This window comes from Brachionichthys hirsutus, chromosome 13 (assembly GCF_040956055.1).
Source record: "Brachionichthys hirsutus isolate HB-005 chromosome 13, CSIRO-AGI_Bhir_v1, whole genome shotgun sequence".
Lineage (NCBI taxonomy): Eukaryota > Metazoa > Chordata > Actinopteri > Lophiiformes > Brachionichthyidae > Brachionichthys > Brachionichthys hirsutus.
This window is the reverse complement of record NC_090909.1, coordinates 9,372,974-9,389,494: the sequence shown is the minus strand read 5'-3', so window position 1 is coordinate 9,389,494 and position 16,521 is coordinate 9,372,974. Positions and strand designations below refer to the sequence as shown.

The 16,521-nt window shown below is 47.7% G+C and overlaps 2 protein-coding genes across 2 annotated transcripts; one reads left to right on the top strand and one right to left on the bottom strand.

The window, feature by feature from the left end:
* Nucleotides 1-647: 647 nt before the first annotated feature.
* On the top strand, nucleotides 648-9,276 carry eya3 (EYA transcriptional coactivator and phosphatase 3). Its single transcript, XM_068747025.1, has 19 exons — nucleotides 648-710; nucleotides 2,416-2,511; nucleotides 3,267-3,313; nucleotides 3,434-3,528; nucleotides 3,607-3,687; nucleotides 3,774-3,822; nucleotides 4,236-4,345; nucleotides 5,064-5,201; nucleotides 5,349-5,434; nucleotides 5,856-6,027; nucleotides 6,431-6,600; nucleotides 6,757-6,840; nucleotides 6,930-7,019; nucleotides 7,226-7,284; nucleotides 7,385-7,545; nucleotides 7,800-7,914; nucleotides 8,629-8,750; nucleotides 8,841-8,941; nucleotides 9,161-9,276. The coding sequence occupies exons 2-19, from the start codon at nucleotides 2,464-2,466 to the stop codon at nucleotides 9,239-9,241; spliced, it is 1,809 nt and encodes a 602-aa protein (XP_068603126.1). The 5' UTR covers nucleotides 648-710; nucleotides 2,416-2,463; the 3' UTR covers nucleotides 9,242-9,276.
* A 2,324-nt stretch (nucleotides 9,277-11,600) lies between these two features.
* LOC137903496 (XK-related protein 8-like) lies at nucleotides 11,601-14,725 on the bottom strand. Its single transcript, XM_068747645.1, has 3 exons — nucleotides 14,430-14,725; nucleotides 13,806-14,017; nucleotides 11,601-12,426 (listed from the first exon to the last, which is right to left on the bottom strand). The coding sequence occupies exons 1-3, from the start codon at nucleotides 14,723-14,725 to the stop codon at nucleotides 11,624-11,626; spliced, it is 1,311 nt and encodes a 436-aa protein (XP_068603746.1). The 3' UTR covers nucleotides 11,601-11,623.
* Nucleotides 14,726-16,521: the final 1,796 nt, after the last annotated feature.

Here is a 16,521-nt window from a genome sequence, read left to right as displayed (position 1 = left end):
TACTTTGAATCTGGTTGTGGACACAACAAATAATAAAATAGGACAGGATCCGCACGCATATGTAAAAGAGGCATGAAGGATTCTCTACAGGAACAGGATCCTTATATGTATGTTCTCTCGATTTGTTTGTATCGTTTCTGTTTAGAACTTTAATTTGGCAATATGACATTTATTCTGTTTACATTACATTTGTTTTGCTTTAGAAGCTAAATGTCATGATTCAACGATATTTGCAATGACGTTCAACAGTCAATCGAGTCCGGGGGTGTCCGGATTGGATCGTTGGATTGGATTGTTATGATTCTATACATTTAATGTATTAACTCTTACTGTTTATGCTGTAATCTCTGCATTAATAATGGATACATTTTTTTCTTCCTAATAATATTATCAACAGTGTCATATGGAAATCTTTTTTCTGGTCGTATCGGTTTTTAAATTTTATAATTTGGCTCAAAAATAAGTGTTTTCTGGACGCTTTTGTGCATGATGTGCCGCTGTTTACTTTCATCACTCCAACACTTAGTAATGGCGCCACGGTACGCAAGTCGGTGGGCGTGTCAACAGATAGGAGTGGCCGCACAGGCGCACAAGTGTAGCTCAGAGAACTTCCTGCAAAATAGTGCTCCTTAACAACAGACAAAGCTTGTCAGTGTGGATGCTATTGAAGACGCTTGGGTCGAAGCGCTTCCCGAACCACTCGCTCAATGGTGAGACTGCTTTTCACCATTCTGCTCTCGAGGATGCTTTGCGATCTGCTTTGCTGTGCTTCGTGCGGCGACACTGTGATGCTCACACGCGATGCCATTTCAGTACCCACTCCAATGGCTGCTGACTCGGTGACCGACTAATTCCTGGAAACGAAAACTTTCATGCTTAGCTCTAACTGAGTAACTCAAAGCATTTGTTTTATCATTTAGCAACATTTGCCTAAATCTAATTTACGTGGCACACACGTAAAAAAACAGCTGCCTGTGGTACACACATTGGTTCCAGAAAATGTTTTTAAACGGTGTAAATATAAACCACATTTGTCGGCTAATGCTACTTAGAAACCTTGCAAGGTGATGGCTAAGTGCTGGATGTACGACGAGGGCGTCATTAATAGTTGGTCACTGATCGTTGCTAATATGTCGCTTCTTCTGATGACTTATGACGATAATTGAGTTTCAGATGTTCTGTTGGTAAATCTGATGAAACGAGCTTCTGATATGCGGGAAGTCGTTTGATGTTGGACTTCGTTATACACTGGTACTAGCTAACGCAATGCAAGTATGCTAATATTTGTAGGTGGCCTGGATAGGAGCTGTACCTGGATTTCAATAATAATAACAGTCATAATTTTAAGGACAACAAAAAAATACCGAATTATTTATTTAAATCTTTATTGCTTAAAAATCCATGGCCTTGCTCGTTTTTTTCAGGCTAATGCAAAATAAACTAAAATAAATAAATAAAATAATCGCTGGACAAAAAGACAAATAGACAGGGTCATCTTGTCTGCGTCAGATTTGTTTGTACAAAATATCTGTCAGTAGATTGTAATTTAATTACTGAAAACAAACCTCCTTTCTAGATTTTACAAGAAACCGAAAATAAATCCGCTTTGTTAAGAACATGCCTAGCGTCGAGTATGTCCTCAGTTAAACGTGTAAATAAACTAAACTACATCAAATGCAGGAAAGGTGTTTCGAGAAATTGGTCAACATAAGTGTCGTATAAGATGTTTTGGTCCAGCGCGGTTGAGAAAGTGTAGATTACGTGTTTCTTTAAATTACCATGTTTAGCGGTATTCTGTGGTTGAGTATTCTAAACTATAGTTAGTACCGTTATAACATCGGTAGATCCTCCAGTGGCCTTGTTTTATTTCGCTTACATAGATCTTGTATAATCTGACACGTGGGCATGCGTCATGTAAACATATTCATCCTGATTTGAAATTGTCGCCTGGCCCGTTGTTCTTTTTTTTGTCAGTGTCTTATTCCAGTTAGATAAATGCGCCATGCCAGCCTGGGCCGTGGTTTGAGTGGGGAGGGGGCAAAATGAGGCCAGATCTCTGGACACAGCTTCAGCATCATTTTGGATTGCTGCGCTTCCCTTTGAAAAGATTTTCAAACCAGTCCAAACCTCACTTACCAAAAAGGACATTTTTAGATTGGTAGAATTGGGCATTAATCCTTTTCTCCGAAGTTTACTTGGATGTCATTTTTTCTTAATTTGGATAGCTAGTTATAATGGAGCCAATTTATTTCATCATCTGGAAGTTCACGGCTCTGGCCCAGTTCCCCCATCACCACCACCACCTCCCTGTGTTTTTGGGGCAAGAGGAGGGGAGATCACATGTAGGGGAACGACATAACCCCCCCCCCCCCCCCCCCAGTCACGTGCTTGTGCTCCTCTGGTTGTGTGAAACAGGGTCCAGACGTGCGTTCCAGGTACAGAGAGTAGGCTGCCTGAGCAGAAATGTCGGGTCGCTCTGCTGCAGAGATGGATGACTCGCCGGAGCAGCCGGTGAGTCCGTCTACCACAGAGCAGGGGGGGGGGGGGGGGGGTCGTTCATCAAAAAGACTGTTCACAAATCGGTTCTAGGATGACACCATAGTTTTATTTTTGCACACGGTGCCCTCCTTTTTAGCTCTCTAATGTTGATCATATTGATTTCATTGGGTTTTAGGATGGAAAAATCGAATGATATAAATATGAGCGTCGTCAAATACTTGAGATTTGTTGCCGAAACGAAGTTTTGCTGAAGGCGAGCTAATAAATGAAAGCTTGGATCATCTATATGTAACAACTCTTAGTCACTATTTGCTGTTCAAATGTGAGAATCTGCTTTTTTCTTTTCTTTTTTTTGCACAACGTTTACATTTTACGCAAGGTTTGTTGTAAATTGTAGAAGCATCTGTTAGGTTTTATAGGCCGGACAAAATAAGGACTGAATTACGAATCATTTTGGTCGAACAATAAAACTGTTTAATAATGCAACAATCACTCCACAGTCACTATTTCACATGACCATTATTTGTCCATCCTGCACTGCGTAATATACTGTAATACTGTCCGTGTGTACAATATTGTTGATGTACCAAAGCAAATCACTGTCGAATAATATGTGAAATACTTTGAAGAGTATGTAAGTAGGTTTGTTTGTTGTTTTTGATCGTCTTCCAGTCAGTGTTTGTGACATTGGTTTGATTATCTTCATCTTGGAGTGTCAGAGTTGTCGTCATAGTAACGCTGCAAACCTTTATTGTGATCTTGCGCAGACAAAGAAGGCCAAACTGGATTCAGATGGACTAAAGAAAGAACAAAGGTCGGTGGGTTTTTTGTCTGAACTTGTAAATTCTAGTTAAAATGCTGCTGCAGAATGTATTTTTCTTCCTTTTCAATCGGATATTTATAATCCTGTTGAATTCTATGTGTACTCAACCAGCAGTTTACGTGATGATGGGAGCCCGGAGGCCGTGTTGGGTTCGTCGGAGCGGCGGGGCTCTTACGCCGTCCTGCCCGCGGCCCAGCTCGATGCAGGTGCATAAAGAACACGTTGCGGCGCTCAGAAATGCTCCTGTAAGATTCAATGACACGCAGTCGGTGTGTTGATTACAGGCGATCAGGAGCAGTCGGGCGCGGACGGGAGGGAAACGTCTCGGCCGTGCGGCGACTCCATGAACTCGTACGCACATCCTGGTACGGTCAGAACTTCAGCCTCGCTGCAGAACATGATCGTTAGAAAGATTGTAGTTTCAGCTGAAGCGGTGTTGTTTTGTTGACAGACACAACAGCCACACCTGAATACGCGCAAGAAGTTTATCCAGGAAGCAAGTGAGTAGACTGCAAGGATGAGATATGAGCCGCAACGTGGATTGTTTGTTTGTCTGTCTGTCTGTCTGTCTGTCTGGCTTTTGGCAGCATAACTCAAACATTCCTGGAAGGATCTTGATGAAATCTTCAGGAAATGTTGGGGATGTTACCAGGAACAGATGATTGACGTCTGGTGATGATCCAGAAGAGATCCTGGATTGTGGATCAGTTTGAAATCTTTCTTTAACGTTGCAGTCAACGGAGCTTCAAAATTTGTTCCTCAATATCTCGATTGTTGACTGATATTTATGGACTTTGACAGCTATGCGGGGCGGGGACCTGCATCTTTGCACTATTTACCTGGTATCAGATCAGGGTGTATCACTAATACCTGGAGCAGAAGTACCGATTCTGTCACTCTCTTCTTTTTGCAGCCCAGCAGTGACGTCGTACACCAGTCAGGCGGCCTTTCCTCCCATGGCCCAGTCCACTGTGTATTCCAACTTCCCCCAGACCGGCCAGACTTACGGCCTCCCGCCCTTCGGTTAGTCCCGGCTTCTTCTCCGACAGCCTCCAATAAAATCTCTGGAACTTCGCTTTAAAGGCTTTCTCGTTTTTGCTTTTCGCTCAAACACAAAGATCTCATTTTGACTAAATAACCAGGGGCCTCATTTAGCCACAGCTGATCAATGCGAAGCTTCCGAGATGAAGAAACGTGCCGGCTGACCGCTGGTTCTCGGTGGTGAGTCGTAGCATCGACTGAGGAAGAGGCAGACATTTTGTGGGATAGACTTTGGTGCTTGTGGATGAGGGGCAGGCTGGACATGACGCCGATTCTTCCCGTTGCGTTGTCCCCTCGCGCTGCGAGGACCGTCTTTTCATTCCCTTGTGGACGAGACGGTCGCTTTAGCCGCCTCGCGGGTCACGGGTCTGCCCATCCCAGCCGACTATGGCTGAACGGACGCGAGGCGCCAGATCACCGCTGATGAATCCATCGCTGTCCCCGCTCTATGCTTGTGCTTCTAGTAATCCGATTTGCCGCTTCACGTCTTGCCAAAGTGATCGTGACAACCATTGGTACCCCCACCCTATGATACGATTATAAAACATGGCGGTATATGCACAGAGTGAATGTGTCTGCCCATTGCCAGACCCTTTGGTGTGTGTGTGTGTGTTGTTGCTCTACATGAGGCTCCAGGTTTCCCCACTTTCCTCTCGATGCTCCTTCACGCCTTGCTTCCCTTGCTGTCTTTCCTCTTCAGGTGCTATGTGGCCAGGCATTAAAACAGAGACAGGGCTGCCTGATGCGCCCTCTGGTGGCCAGCCTGGGTTTCTCAGCTTCAGCACTGCATATACCTCAGCACAGCCAGGCCATCTGCACTACTCATACCCCACCCAAGGCAAGCTGTCTGTCGGACACAAAGGAGCTCTTGCAGCGGCGCAGCTTCGCTTTCTCCTCTTCCTGTTGCTTCAGATGCTTCAGATGTAGAAACGCTTTCGTTTTCCCTCGGGGAACTATTTTTAAGTTGAGCGTTGTATGTCTCCAGGCTCCAGCTTCACGACATCCAGTGTTTATTCCAGCCTCCTCTCGGCTACGGCGACCACCACAACCCCCGCCAATGTGGCCCAACAGGTTGGTGCAGACATGGGCAAACTAAGGCCCGGGGGCCATATACGGCCCCTTAGGCTTTATAATACGGTCCGTCGAACTTGTCCAAATAATATGATTAAATAAAATGTTATTATGAACCTCATTCATTTTACCTTTTCCCTGTAATGCTACCTGTAAAAGGTCAAATCCTTTCATGTAATGCTTTTACATGTCATTTATATTAGTTCACACAAACACGCCATCCATCTGTTCCTGGCCCGGACCAATTTTAGAACCCATTGTGGGTTAGTGTCAGCTTTGTTCAATCCTCTGTGATAATATTTAACGATGGCTTGATTAAGATCGACTTCAGTCCTCCTTACTAATATTTTGGGCTTCTCAGATGTTGCCATGTGACTCCCCGTATCGTCCTTCTCTTGTTGAACACTTCGATCCCCTCCAGGAATTCAGCAGCTACAACTCTCTGGGGCAGAATCAGTTCTCTCAGTACTACACGCTTCCTCCCAGCTACGTGCCGGCGGGACTGTCCAGCAGCGACGACCACGGCGCCGGCGTGACCGAATACTCGGCGGTGAAGTCGGAGCAGGCCGCCTCCGCTGGCCTACCCCCCCGAGGTGAGCTCGGCACTTTTTTTAAATTTATTGTTGAGGTAGATGTGTGATGCGTTCGGACGTATTTTTTTTGCGTGAGAAAACTCCACCCAGCTCATCACGCCTCGGCGCCTTTGTGTTTGACGGCGAATGAAAACATGCCATTCCCCATGTTTGTTGCTGCGTTAAAGGACGACGCCCTCCATAGGGAAATCGCCCCAAACTTGTGGGCGATGCTTTTATATTGCCTTTGAACATGACTTCTGCTAACCATTTAGAAGTCGAGGACACTGTGACGGCTTCAAAAGCACCCGAACGTCTCATCAAATGCGAACATCCAGGATTCTGAACAGGAAGCAACGCTGTGAGGTTCGAGACATGAATTATTCCGCTGCTAATTTGGACCTCTCTTTTTTTTTTTTCAAAGACGTCTCTCCTCCAGAGAACGTCCCGGCAGGCGCTGCCCTTCCTGTCAACGTGTCTCTGCCCGCGGCAGCCAAAGAGCAGGACGAGGTCGGGCGCAGGAACTCTCTCGGGAAAGCCAAAGGGAAGGGCAAGAAGTCTGACGGCTGCCCTCCCGCTGAGACTGACCTGGAGGTGATTTTTGTGTTGCTTTGCAGCATTTTAGCTCAAGTCTATGCTAAACCTGTTGCTTGGAGCTAAACGCGGGGTCTAATGTCATAGGTTCTATTGTTGAACCTCAGAAACTGGCTTGGGTTAAAGCGTGTTATTCCTCCTCTCTGCTGTTTTTAGCGTATCTTTCTGTGGGATCTGGATGAAACCATCATTATATTCCATTCCCTGCTCACCGGCTCATTCGCACAGAAGTTCGGCAAGGTTTGTTCCTGTTAATGTCTGAGGCGTGTTTGAGCGCAGGACACGGAAGAAGAAAACAGATTGATTTTTGTTGTTGTTTCTGGATTCAGGACCCGGCGACGGTGCTGAACTTGGGCCTGCAGATGGAGGAGCTGATCTTCGAGCTTGCAGACACTCACCTTTTCTTCAACGACCTGGAGGTCAGTGGGAGGACGAGACGCCGGTCTCGAGACGTTTACGCAGGAAGTCATTTAGAGAAGGGTGAAGAAGATAAAGTGACAACCTGTTAAACTGCAGCAGCAGTAAACTGACTTCTATCAAGTGCCTCTTCCGTCCATCCATGATTTCCATTTAATAAATCCGTCCTCTCAAACGTACGATGAGGGTTCCCATTGTTTCCTTCCAGGAATGTGACCAAGTCCATGTTGAGGATGTTGCCTCTGATGACAATGGACAAGAACTGAGGTGTGTGTTTTGCGCGTCGTGCTGCGCCGAAACACACACAAACTGCATTTGTTACACACTTTTATACATAATAAACGCCGGATGTTTCCTCCTCTTTCAGTAACTACAACTTTTTGACTGATGGCTTTAATAGCCCCAGTGGTGGGGGGGCAGCGGGGGCCACCACGGGAGTCCAGGGAGGGGTGGAATGGATGCGCAAACTGGCTTTCCGCTACCGGCGGCTAAAAGAGATCTACAACAGCTACAAAGGGAACGTCGAAGGTGAGTCGGCGTCAGTAATAAATCCTCCTCTTCCCCGTCGTTGCAGGAATATTTGCGTTTTGGTGACGCAACAGTGAAAACACTGTCATGCTTTGGTGTGACTTCCTGTAACGGACAGGAAGTCACACCAAAGTCCCCTCTTCATTCTGGTTGCATCAAACAAACTGACTGTGTTCATGGTTTTTCTTTACTGTAGGGCGTGAACGGTCCGTCCAGGTAGCATTCGCTAAATCGGCGCTCGTTGTTTGTTCCAGGCCTGTTGAGTCCGATGAAGAGGGAGCTGCTGCTGCGGCTTCAGTCCGAGATCGAGGGCGTTACAGACGCCTGGCTCGGCACCGCCCTCAAGTCTCTGCTGCACATCCAGTCCAGGTCGGAGACGGCGGCTGCGTTTACATGGACGAAATGTATTTAATCCGATTAGAGTTTGGAGTAAAATTATGATGGGATGCAGACTCTAATAATATTGATCCGATTAGGACTTGCGTGTTCATGCATCACACTTTCGATCGGAAAAGAATATTTTGACATTCGCAATTTATACCAAAGATACCGGAAATAGTAGTAGAAGAAGCCGTAGCGACTTCCGTTGTAAACAAAACATGACTCCGCCCTTTTCTGCTTCAGCGTTATTTTGTGCGTTTTCCCTGTTTGCAGTGTTAGTTTCCTCCTTTAATGTCTCCGGCAACGTGTTCGTCTCAGACATTGACCAGTTCTGTCTTTCGCTCGCTCTGCTTCAACTAGCTTCAGGGAATAACAGAAGCGCGTTTCGCTAACATCACAGACATTCGGCTTGTACCGAAACATCGGAATACGTGTTTTAATGCACCCTGATCGGATCATCAATCGGTATAAACCGCCCCTCTCGATCGAGATAGAATCTTTGACTGAGCTTGATTTGGTCAGACTAATCCGATTTGGGTGTGTACATGAAGCATTTTTATTCCGATCAAGCTTCTAATTCGATTACCGGTAAATGTGTCCATGTAAACGCACCTAGTGTTCACAGGAAGGGGGGGGGGGGGTGGCCTCGGCCTGTGAGGTTGAATTTCCCTTTGAAGATGTGTGTTTGATATTTCTCCGTAGGGGGAAGTGTATGAATGTGCTGGTCACCACCACTCAGCTGGTCCCGGCTCTGGCCAAAGTGCTGCTTTACGGCCTGGGAGACGTCTTCCCCATCGAGAACATCTACAGTGCCACAAAAATAGGTGCGAGCCAGAAGAACAAAGGAACAGTTCGTCCTCATGAAACTGCGAGACTCTAAATCCGGCGTAATGACGTGGCTTCCTTCCTCTCAGGGAAGGAGAGCTGCTTCGAGAGGATCGTCTCTCGCTTCGGGAAGAAGGTGACTTACGTGGTGATAGGCGACGGTCGGGATGAGGAGTTTGCAGCGAAGCAGGTGAACCTTGTTAGTTAGTTTGTTTGTTTGTTGTTGTGTCGTTGTGTTTGTCACAAGCATCCGCTGCAGATTTAGAAAATTCATGTTTGGCATGATTCGGCTGCTTCGAGACGTGAATCGGCGCTCGTTCATTCGACTCTCGTGGGACTCTGACTGAACGCCGGCTGGGGCTTTAGCCGTGTTTCTAACTCGACATTGGTCGCGTGTCTTCCTGCGTAGCACAACATGCCTTTCTGGCGGATCTCCGCTCATGGCGACCTCGTATCGCTGCACCAAGCGCTGGAACTGGACTTCTTGTAAAGGAGGCAGCTTTGAATGTCACGCGCCGCTGCCGCTGCCGCCGCCGTCGTCTTGCTGGAAGAAGAAACGCCTCGACAGCCCCGACAACACACACCCAGACCATCAGAAGGCCCTGTCTGACCCCCCCCCCATGTGATGTAATATGGACTTTGGGTCAGAGCGGACTGTGACAAACGGACTGGACGCATCACTTGGCTGGAAGGATCCTCAGTCCATCGTCTACGGCAGCTAAACCTCAGCACGGCACAGACTGGTACTGATTGGGACACGAAAGGGAAAACCTTCATTCTTTAGTCCGCTTTGTCTCATTTTCCTGCGGTAACGTCCCTCTCTTCTTTATTTGTCCTTATGAATGAACATCATGAATCATTTTCTCGCTTTTTTTGGGGGGGGGGGGGAGTTCGTTTGCACCCGTTTGAAGACTGGAAGGCATTGTTTCGCAAATCAAGTCTCTCACGTTCATCAGGTGTGAAATGTTCCCCTCGGATATCCGGTGCCCCCCCCAGTTAGCTGTCCTGACCGCAGCGGTGTAGCAACAGAAGGCGTGTGGTGCGGTGTGTGTGTGTGTGTGTGTGTGTGTGTGTGTGATCTGTGATCTGTGGTCGGCGAGCGGCGAGCATCAGCAGAGAACCGGAGGCTCGACTCCTGACAGTCCTGAAACGTTTACTCCAGGACGGACTTCCTCTTGGCTCCAGATAGAAGCACATCCGTGCAGGATTAATAGAGAACGCATCCGACATCACGGGCAGAGATTACACAAAAAAATATCGGTTAAATCATGAATTAATGATGTTAATTAGGAAAGAAAAAAACACTTAAATGCTCATAATTTGCCTGGAGCACAGAGGACATCTTTAAAATCTAAATATCCACTCAGTGGTTGATTAATGGACATTTAAATATGTTAACTATCATTAATGAATAAACTGCACAACAAATAAAAGTGCTGAGTCAGATGTAGCTTTAGCCGCAGATTAATAATCTATCAGCTGGAGGTGACACGAGATCGCCCCCCCGTGTAGCATCGCTTCCTACGACTCCCCCCCCCCCCCCCCCCCCCCCCCGGACCCTTCCACGGCGTGCAATACGTTTCTGCTTTGTTCATTAACCGGTATTTAAAAAGGATCTTTCATTGGTGGACGGAAGGAAAAGCAGGACGGGGTCGGCGTTCGTCCGTTTGCGTGAGATTACGACTGAACAACACTGAGCCCGAAGAGGATTTATTATCTACACGAATGCAGCTTCTCTGTGTGTCGAGTGCTATTTATATTGTGCCTTTAACCATCATCCGTACGGAAACTCTCAAAGGGAAATGGGGGGGGGGGGGGGGGCATTTATCACCACTGTGTTCTATTTATCCAAGTGTTAGCTTCCTTTTTTTTTTTTTTTAAGAGCTTGTGAGACTTTTCTTTTGTTACCTTCTGCACTGTCTTGAAAACTCATCCACAACGTCCGTGCTGATTCCTCAGTGTATAAAGAACACGACCTTAGTGAAGGGCTTCAGACCCCCCCCCCCCCCTCTGAGAGTCTGGAGCATGAGCTTCGGCTTCGTGTTCCATCTCTGATCCACTCTGGAAAGCATTTCTTCCGTTGCTGTGAGACGCTTGGAGACAATCGCGTAACGTATTTAATCCCGATCATCCGTTTGTTCATTGGCGTTCTACCCGAGGTCAGCAGGGACGGCCTCCTCGGGCCCCGACGCACCAGAGACTAATATGCAATCTTTGATTTCCTTTCTGCAACATGAAAGTGTTTTATCATTCATTTGTCTGCATGACATGGCTGTTGTAAAAATCACCGTAATGTTGGAGGCTATATTTTACGTCCTCTTTCTTTCTAATGCCAAACTTTTTTTTTTTAATGCTGTGTTGTTGTTTCATGTAATTCATCTCATCTTTGTGGGCCTGTGAGGCCACAGAGTAATGTAGAGATAGCCTGAATGTGAACATGTACACTTTAAACTACCATAATAATCAATGCTAATTTAATAACAATCACTATCTTCCCCCCCCACAGTAGCTGGGAGGGACCTGGACTCTGTTCTGTAAGGTTTTCCCTGTGTACCTGAGACACTCGATACAGTGTAAATACATTTTAAAAGACTCAAGTTTCTGGGTTTCGTTTTTATTTAAATATACTAATGTGCATTATTGATAAACGCGGAACATAAATAATAATTTCAGAACATTTCCACTAAATACCTCTCAGGTACGTGGGAGATGTGATATTTTTGTGTGTTTGTGTAATAAGTTTAAAGTAATGCTGAATCCATTTCTTCGATAAAAAAAACATTTTTACTCCACATATTGTAATTCATACACATAAATTATAGCATTAATAATATTAATTACATCGCCGAACGCGTGGACGGACGGCGGTTCATCAGGAGTAGAAGTTCTCTGCCAGCTTCCTCATTCGTTTATTACAGCGTTTCACGTCTGGTGCCGATTGGACCGGTAAGCAGCGGTCCGTAACGTCCGGGACGCCCGAAGCGCGACTCCGAGACGCGCTTTGTAAAGCTTCTCCGCTCCCCGGCGAGAACACAAGAGAGTCTACCTCGTCTGCGTATATTTCCGTCTTCAGAGGTTCCAATTCGGCGTCTCCTTTCAGCTCCTCTTTGGCGAGGTTTGGATGGAAGTACTTGTAGTACATCATCTTGAAGAGGAGGCCGAGGACATAAACTCCGACCACGCCCACAGCGGTGATCACAGCGTGCGAGAGGGAGATTTTAAAGTAGGGCTGCTCTGCGCTGATCGTCTTCCAGCACCACAAACTGCACAGGAGGGAAATATCAGCAAGTACTAACGCGTGATAGAGCAGAGTCACGTTCCTCGTCCGCCCCTCCACCACGTTGAACCAGTTGAAATACCAGAAGAGGCCCACGGTGGCTCGGTAGAGCCATTCCCCACAGGAACTGTCCATGAAGTCGGTCCCGCACCACCAGACGGCGAAGAATAAAACCAGCCAAGAGCAAAGGAAGTGGGGGACGATGGCGCAGGGGAGCAGGGAGGCGAAAAGGGACAGGGCGGCGAGGCGGGAGCCGATGAGGAGCAGGTTCCAGAGGAAGTAGACCGCCGACGACGTCAAGTTCTGCTTCGCCTTGTCGGGAAGGAAGGAGCGCATGGACCGGTGGTACATGGTCATACTGAAGGCGATGGCCGAGGCTGACCCGAGGGCTTTCAACACTGAGGAAGAGGAAGAGGTCATCAGCAGAGAAGATACAACTAAAGGCTAACAGGATTTAAATTATTAAAAGTAACGGGTCCTTTATTAATAATACGGTACTACTATAATCATATAGTAAAAACAAACAAAATTCTGCCCAATGTGGAGTAAAATCAAAATATGTACTACGACGTAGTACTACTTGTGACGTACTGAAGTTCTCCGCACATTGGCTTTTGTATTTGAATTCTTTTGTCCAGACTGAATTTGTTAAGCATCAAGGAGGGATGGGGGGGGGGAATAATCTTAGGACATGCGAAACCTTGGATCGTTAAATTTAACGAAAAATAATCAAGTTTAATGTTTGTCCATTAAACATTTACATTTATTAATTTTGCTGATACATTTAAACACAAATTCAACATTAAATATTACCCGTAGTTGTTTTTTTTAAATTGTTTAGACATCATTATCGTTACTGCTTAATCCCAAATCCAGGTCGTGGGGTCGACTGGAGCCTCTCCCAGCAGTCTACGGGCGAGAGGCGGGGCACACCCTGGACAAGCCGCCAGCTCATCGCAGGGCCACACAGACCCACGGACATTTGAGCGTAACCAATTCTCCTAAACTATGTTTTTTTGGAGGTGGGAGGAACCCGGAGAACCCGCGCAGATACGGAGAACATACGGAGAAAGACCGCAAGTCGGATTTGAACCTGTGACCTTCTTGCTGTGAGGCAACGGCGCCGACACTAATTTACAGCTACACTGAATGAAAAGCTGAATTTTTTTGTGTACCGATTGTTTGCATTTCATTTTGTTATAATGGTAGTTAGCGCCGTCGCTTCACAGCAAGAAGGTACCGGGTTCAAATCCCATCTGTGATGAGTTTGAATGTTCTCCCTGGGTTCCCTCCGGGATCTCCGACTTCCTCCCACCTCTCCAAAGAACATGCCATTTAGGTGAATTGATTACACTAAAATTGTCCATAGTGTGTGAATGGTTGTCTGTCTCAGCGTGGCCCCGCGATGCGCTGGCGACACGTCCGAGGTGTACCCCGCCTCTCACCCACAGCAAGCTGGGATCGGCTCCAGCGACTCCCGTGGCCCCCAAAGCGGAAAAACGGAAGTGAACGAACGAACGAACGAATGAACGAAGGTTCTTTTTTTTCCCCTCCTCTCGTGTCATTCAAAATGTTGCTTAAATAAATGTGTCGCTCAAATTTAGCGTTCCTCCTCTTGATATTACTTTTGTAGCGGGTGCGAGAGCTTTAAAGGTTTTCCAGGAGTGTGAGGCCGAGAATAGGACTGGGGGGGGGGGGGGGGGAGGGGGCGTCTTCCCGGATGAAGGACAATCTACACAAACGCCTCGGCCCCCGTGAAAGAGACATGGAGCGTGACCTGTGACGGCATCCAGCTGGCCCCGCTGCAGGATGATGGCGAGCATGAGGACGAGCTGAGGGGCGCTCTCTGAGAACGCCTCCACGAGGCGCAGCAGGTTGAGGTCGTGGCTCAGGCACACGGCCACGTCCCCGTCCCCGTCCCCGTCCCCGTGGACGTCGCGAGACGCTGCGCGGAAGCTGCGAACGGCGATCTCCACCACGCCGGCGTGCCTGAGAGAGATAACATCAGTAGAGTCGTCATGGTAACGCCGGTTGTCACACGAGATGATCGGGAAGCACTTTTAGAACAACACAATCAGTTCATCAAATATAAGGCCGTCATGAATCTGATATTTATTATTCATGCTTATAATATTCAGAATATTTGCAGTTGCTATTTTAGCAGCAGATGTGACGTCACAGCCGCGTCATTCACTGTTTGTTTTGCATTTCCTGTGAATGGACTTCCAGGAACTCGAGTCAGTCCCCCTCAAAAAAAGAGATCTCTGGTATTAAATAATTAATTAATAGTCTTTTATATATATATAAAGTAAACAACAACAACCTTGTTTTTAAATCTGCCCGCATGAGAGAGCAACGGAAGGCCGCGCGTTCCGGTGCGGGAGGATCATATTTACGCGACCTCAGGTAGACGCCCAGCTGCAGCACGTGCAGCGCCCTCAGCTGTCCCGTGCTCAGGGATTTCACCACCGGCGTGTCCCGCCCGCCGCCCTCGCAGCGGTACCACAGCCAGCTGAAGGCCTGGACCAGCACCGAGGAGCCCGCGAGGAACAGCAGCAGGAAGCAGAGGCCCGCGAAGGCCCCTTCCCGATACAGAGCCACGACGGCCCACCCGTCCAGCCCGAGGTCGAGCAGCAAGAACGCTAAGCCCAAGCAGGTGAGGAGGAAATCCACCGGAGAGTACCTGAACACACCCATCACCGTGAACGCACCGCGGGTCTACCTGCGACGCGTCACTGCCGGGAGCGAACGGCGCGACCAGGTTCAGGGTTTGAGTGGACTTTAACCCCGCCCACAGCTTCACCCGCCTTCAGGCTCTCCACGTGTTAAAGGCGCACTGGAGGGGGGGGGGGGCTTCTGTGGCTCCCAATAAAAACGGTTCATGAAGTTCAAAAGATAAGGTGTAACCTTCACAAAAGGTGTAAAGAATAACACTGCTGGCGTGTTTTATTCAGCACACCGAGGAAAGCTCCAGGACTGACTGTTGTCGTTTCCATGCATGTTATATCCTGTTCGGCTCCTCCACAATCTCCGGAGGAGCCGAACAGCAGCGGGTGTTCCACGTCATCAGGCTGGGTGGCGCACGCGTTACCGCACCTGCATTATTTCTGACTTTTCTATGTTGACCCTGGCTCCTGACGCCCTGCCATACATTTCTACACTTTCCAACACCTCTACTACGCTCTCCGTATCCCTCGCTGTGACTGTTGTGTCGTCCGCGTACTGATATAATAAACTAATCTGACCACCCGGTAGCTCTACACCCCTAATCTTACCGTTGTGCTGCATCAATGCCGCCAGCGGCTCTGCCGCCAGCGAGTACAGCAGAGCCGATAGCGGGCACCCCTGCCTAACTGACCTCTCTAACCTGAACGTGCTGGTCACTATACCGTTAATCTTTACACAGCTCACTGCCCTATCATACATCCTCCTTATCCATCCTATCATCCTATGCCCGAAGCCCACTCGTTCTAGCACCCTGTACAAATATGTGTGATCTACTCTATCAAATGCTTTGTTCAGATCTAAACTCAGTACCATCCCTCCTTTGTCCCTCTTCATGTAGTCTATGGTGTCCCCGATGCTGCTGATCGTGTCTGCTATATCCCTGCCCGGTATGCTATAAGCCTGTGTGCTCCCCACCACTGTCCCTATCACACTTTTTATCCTGCGCGCCAATACCCTCGCTAATATCTTATAATCTCCATTTAGCATACTAAGTGGCCTGTAGTTTTCCAGCTTATCCCTACTTCCCTTCTTGTGAATGATCGTTACTAACCCTGTCGTCATGCTAATTGGCATCTCTCCCTGCTCTTCTATCCTCCTAAACAACCTCTCTAGCACTGGCACTAATTCCTCCCTAAATTCTGAATAAAATTCCCCTATTATCCCATCTATCCCTGGACTCTTATTCCTCCCTAGTCCTGCTATCGCTGCCTCTATCTCTCCGGTCCCTATCTCCCCCTCACACATTACCCTATGTTCCTCGCTCAGCCTACCTTTCACCTGCTCTAGAACCTGTTCCGTGCTTGCCTCATCTGTCTCTTCTTTCCTGAATAGTTCCTTATAAAATTCCTCAACCCTTTCAGCTATCCCTACAAAGTCTGTTATCTTCCCTCCCTCCTTTCCCTCCACCTGTTCTATGTAATTTCTCTTCTGTCTCGTCCTTTCCATCCCTAAAAAGTACCCTGTCGCTCTCTCTCCCTCAATTATATGTTTCGCCCTGCTCCTAACTATTGCTCCCAAACATTTTCTCTGTTCCATTTCCTTAAGTTCATTCTTAATTCTCACATACTCCCCTACGTCTCGCCCCATCTCGCTGTCTGCTCTCCCCATCTCCCTAAATCCACCGGAGAGTACCTGAACACACCCATCACGGTGAACGCACCGCGGGTCTACCTGCCACGCGTCACTGCCTGAAGTGAACGCGCGCGACCAGGTTCAGGGTTTGAGTGGACTTTAACCCCGCCCACAGCTTCACCCTCCTTCAGGCT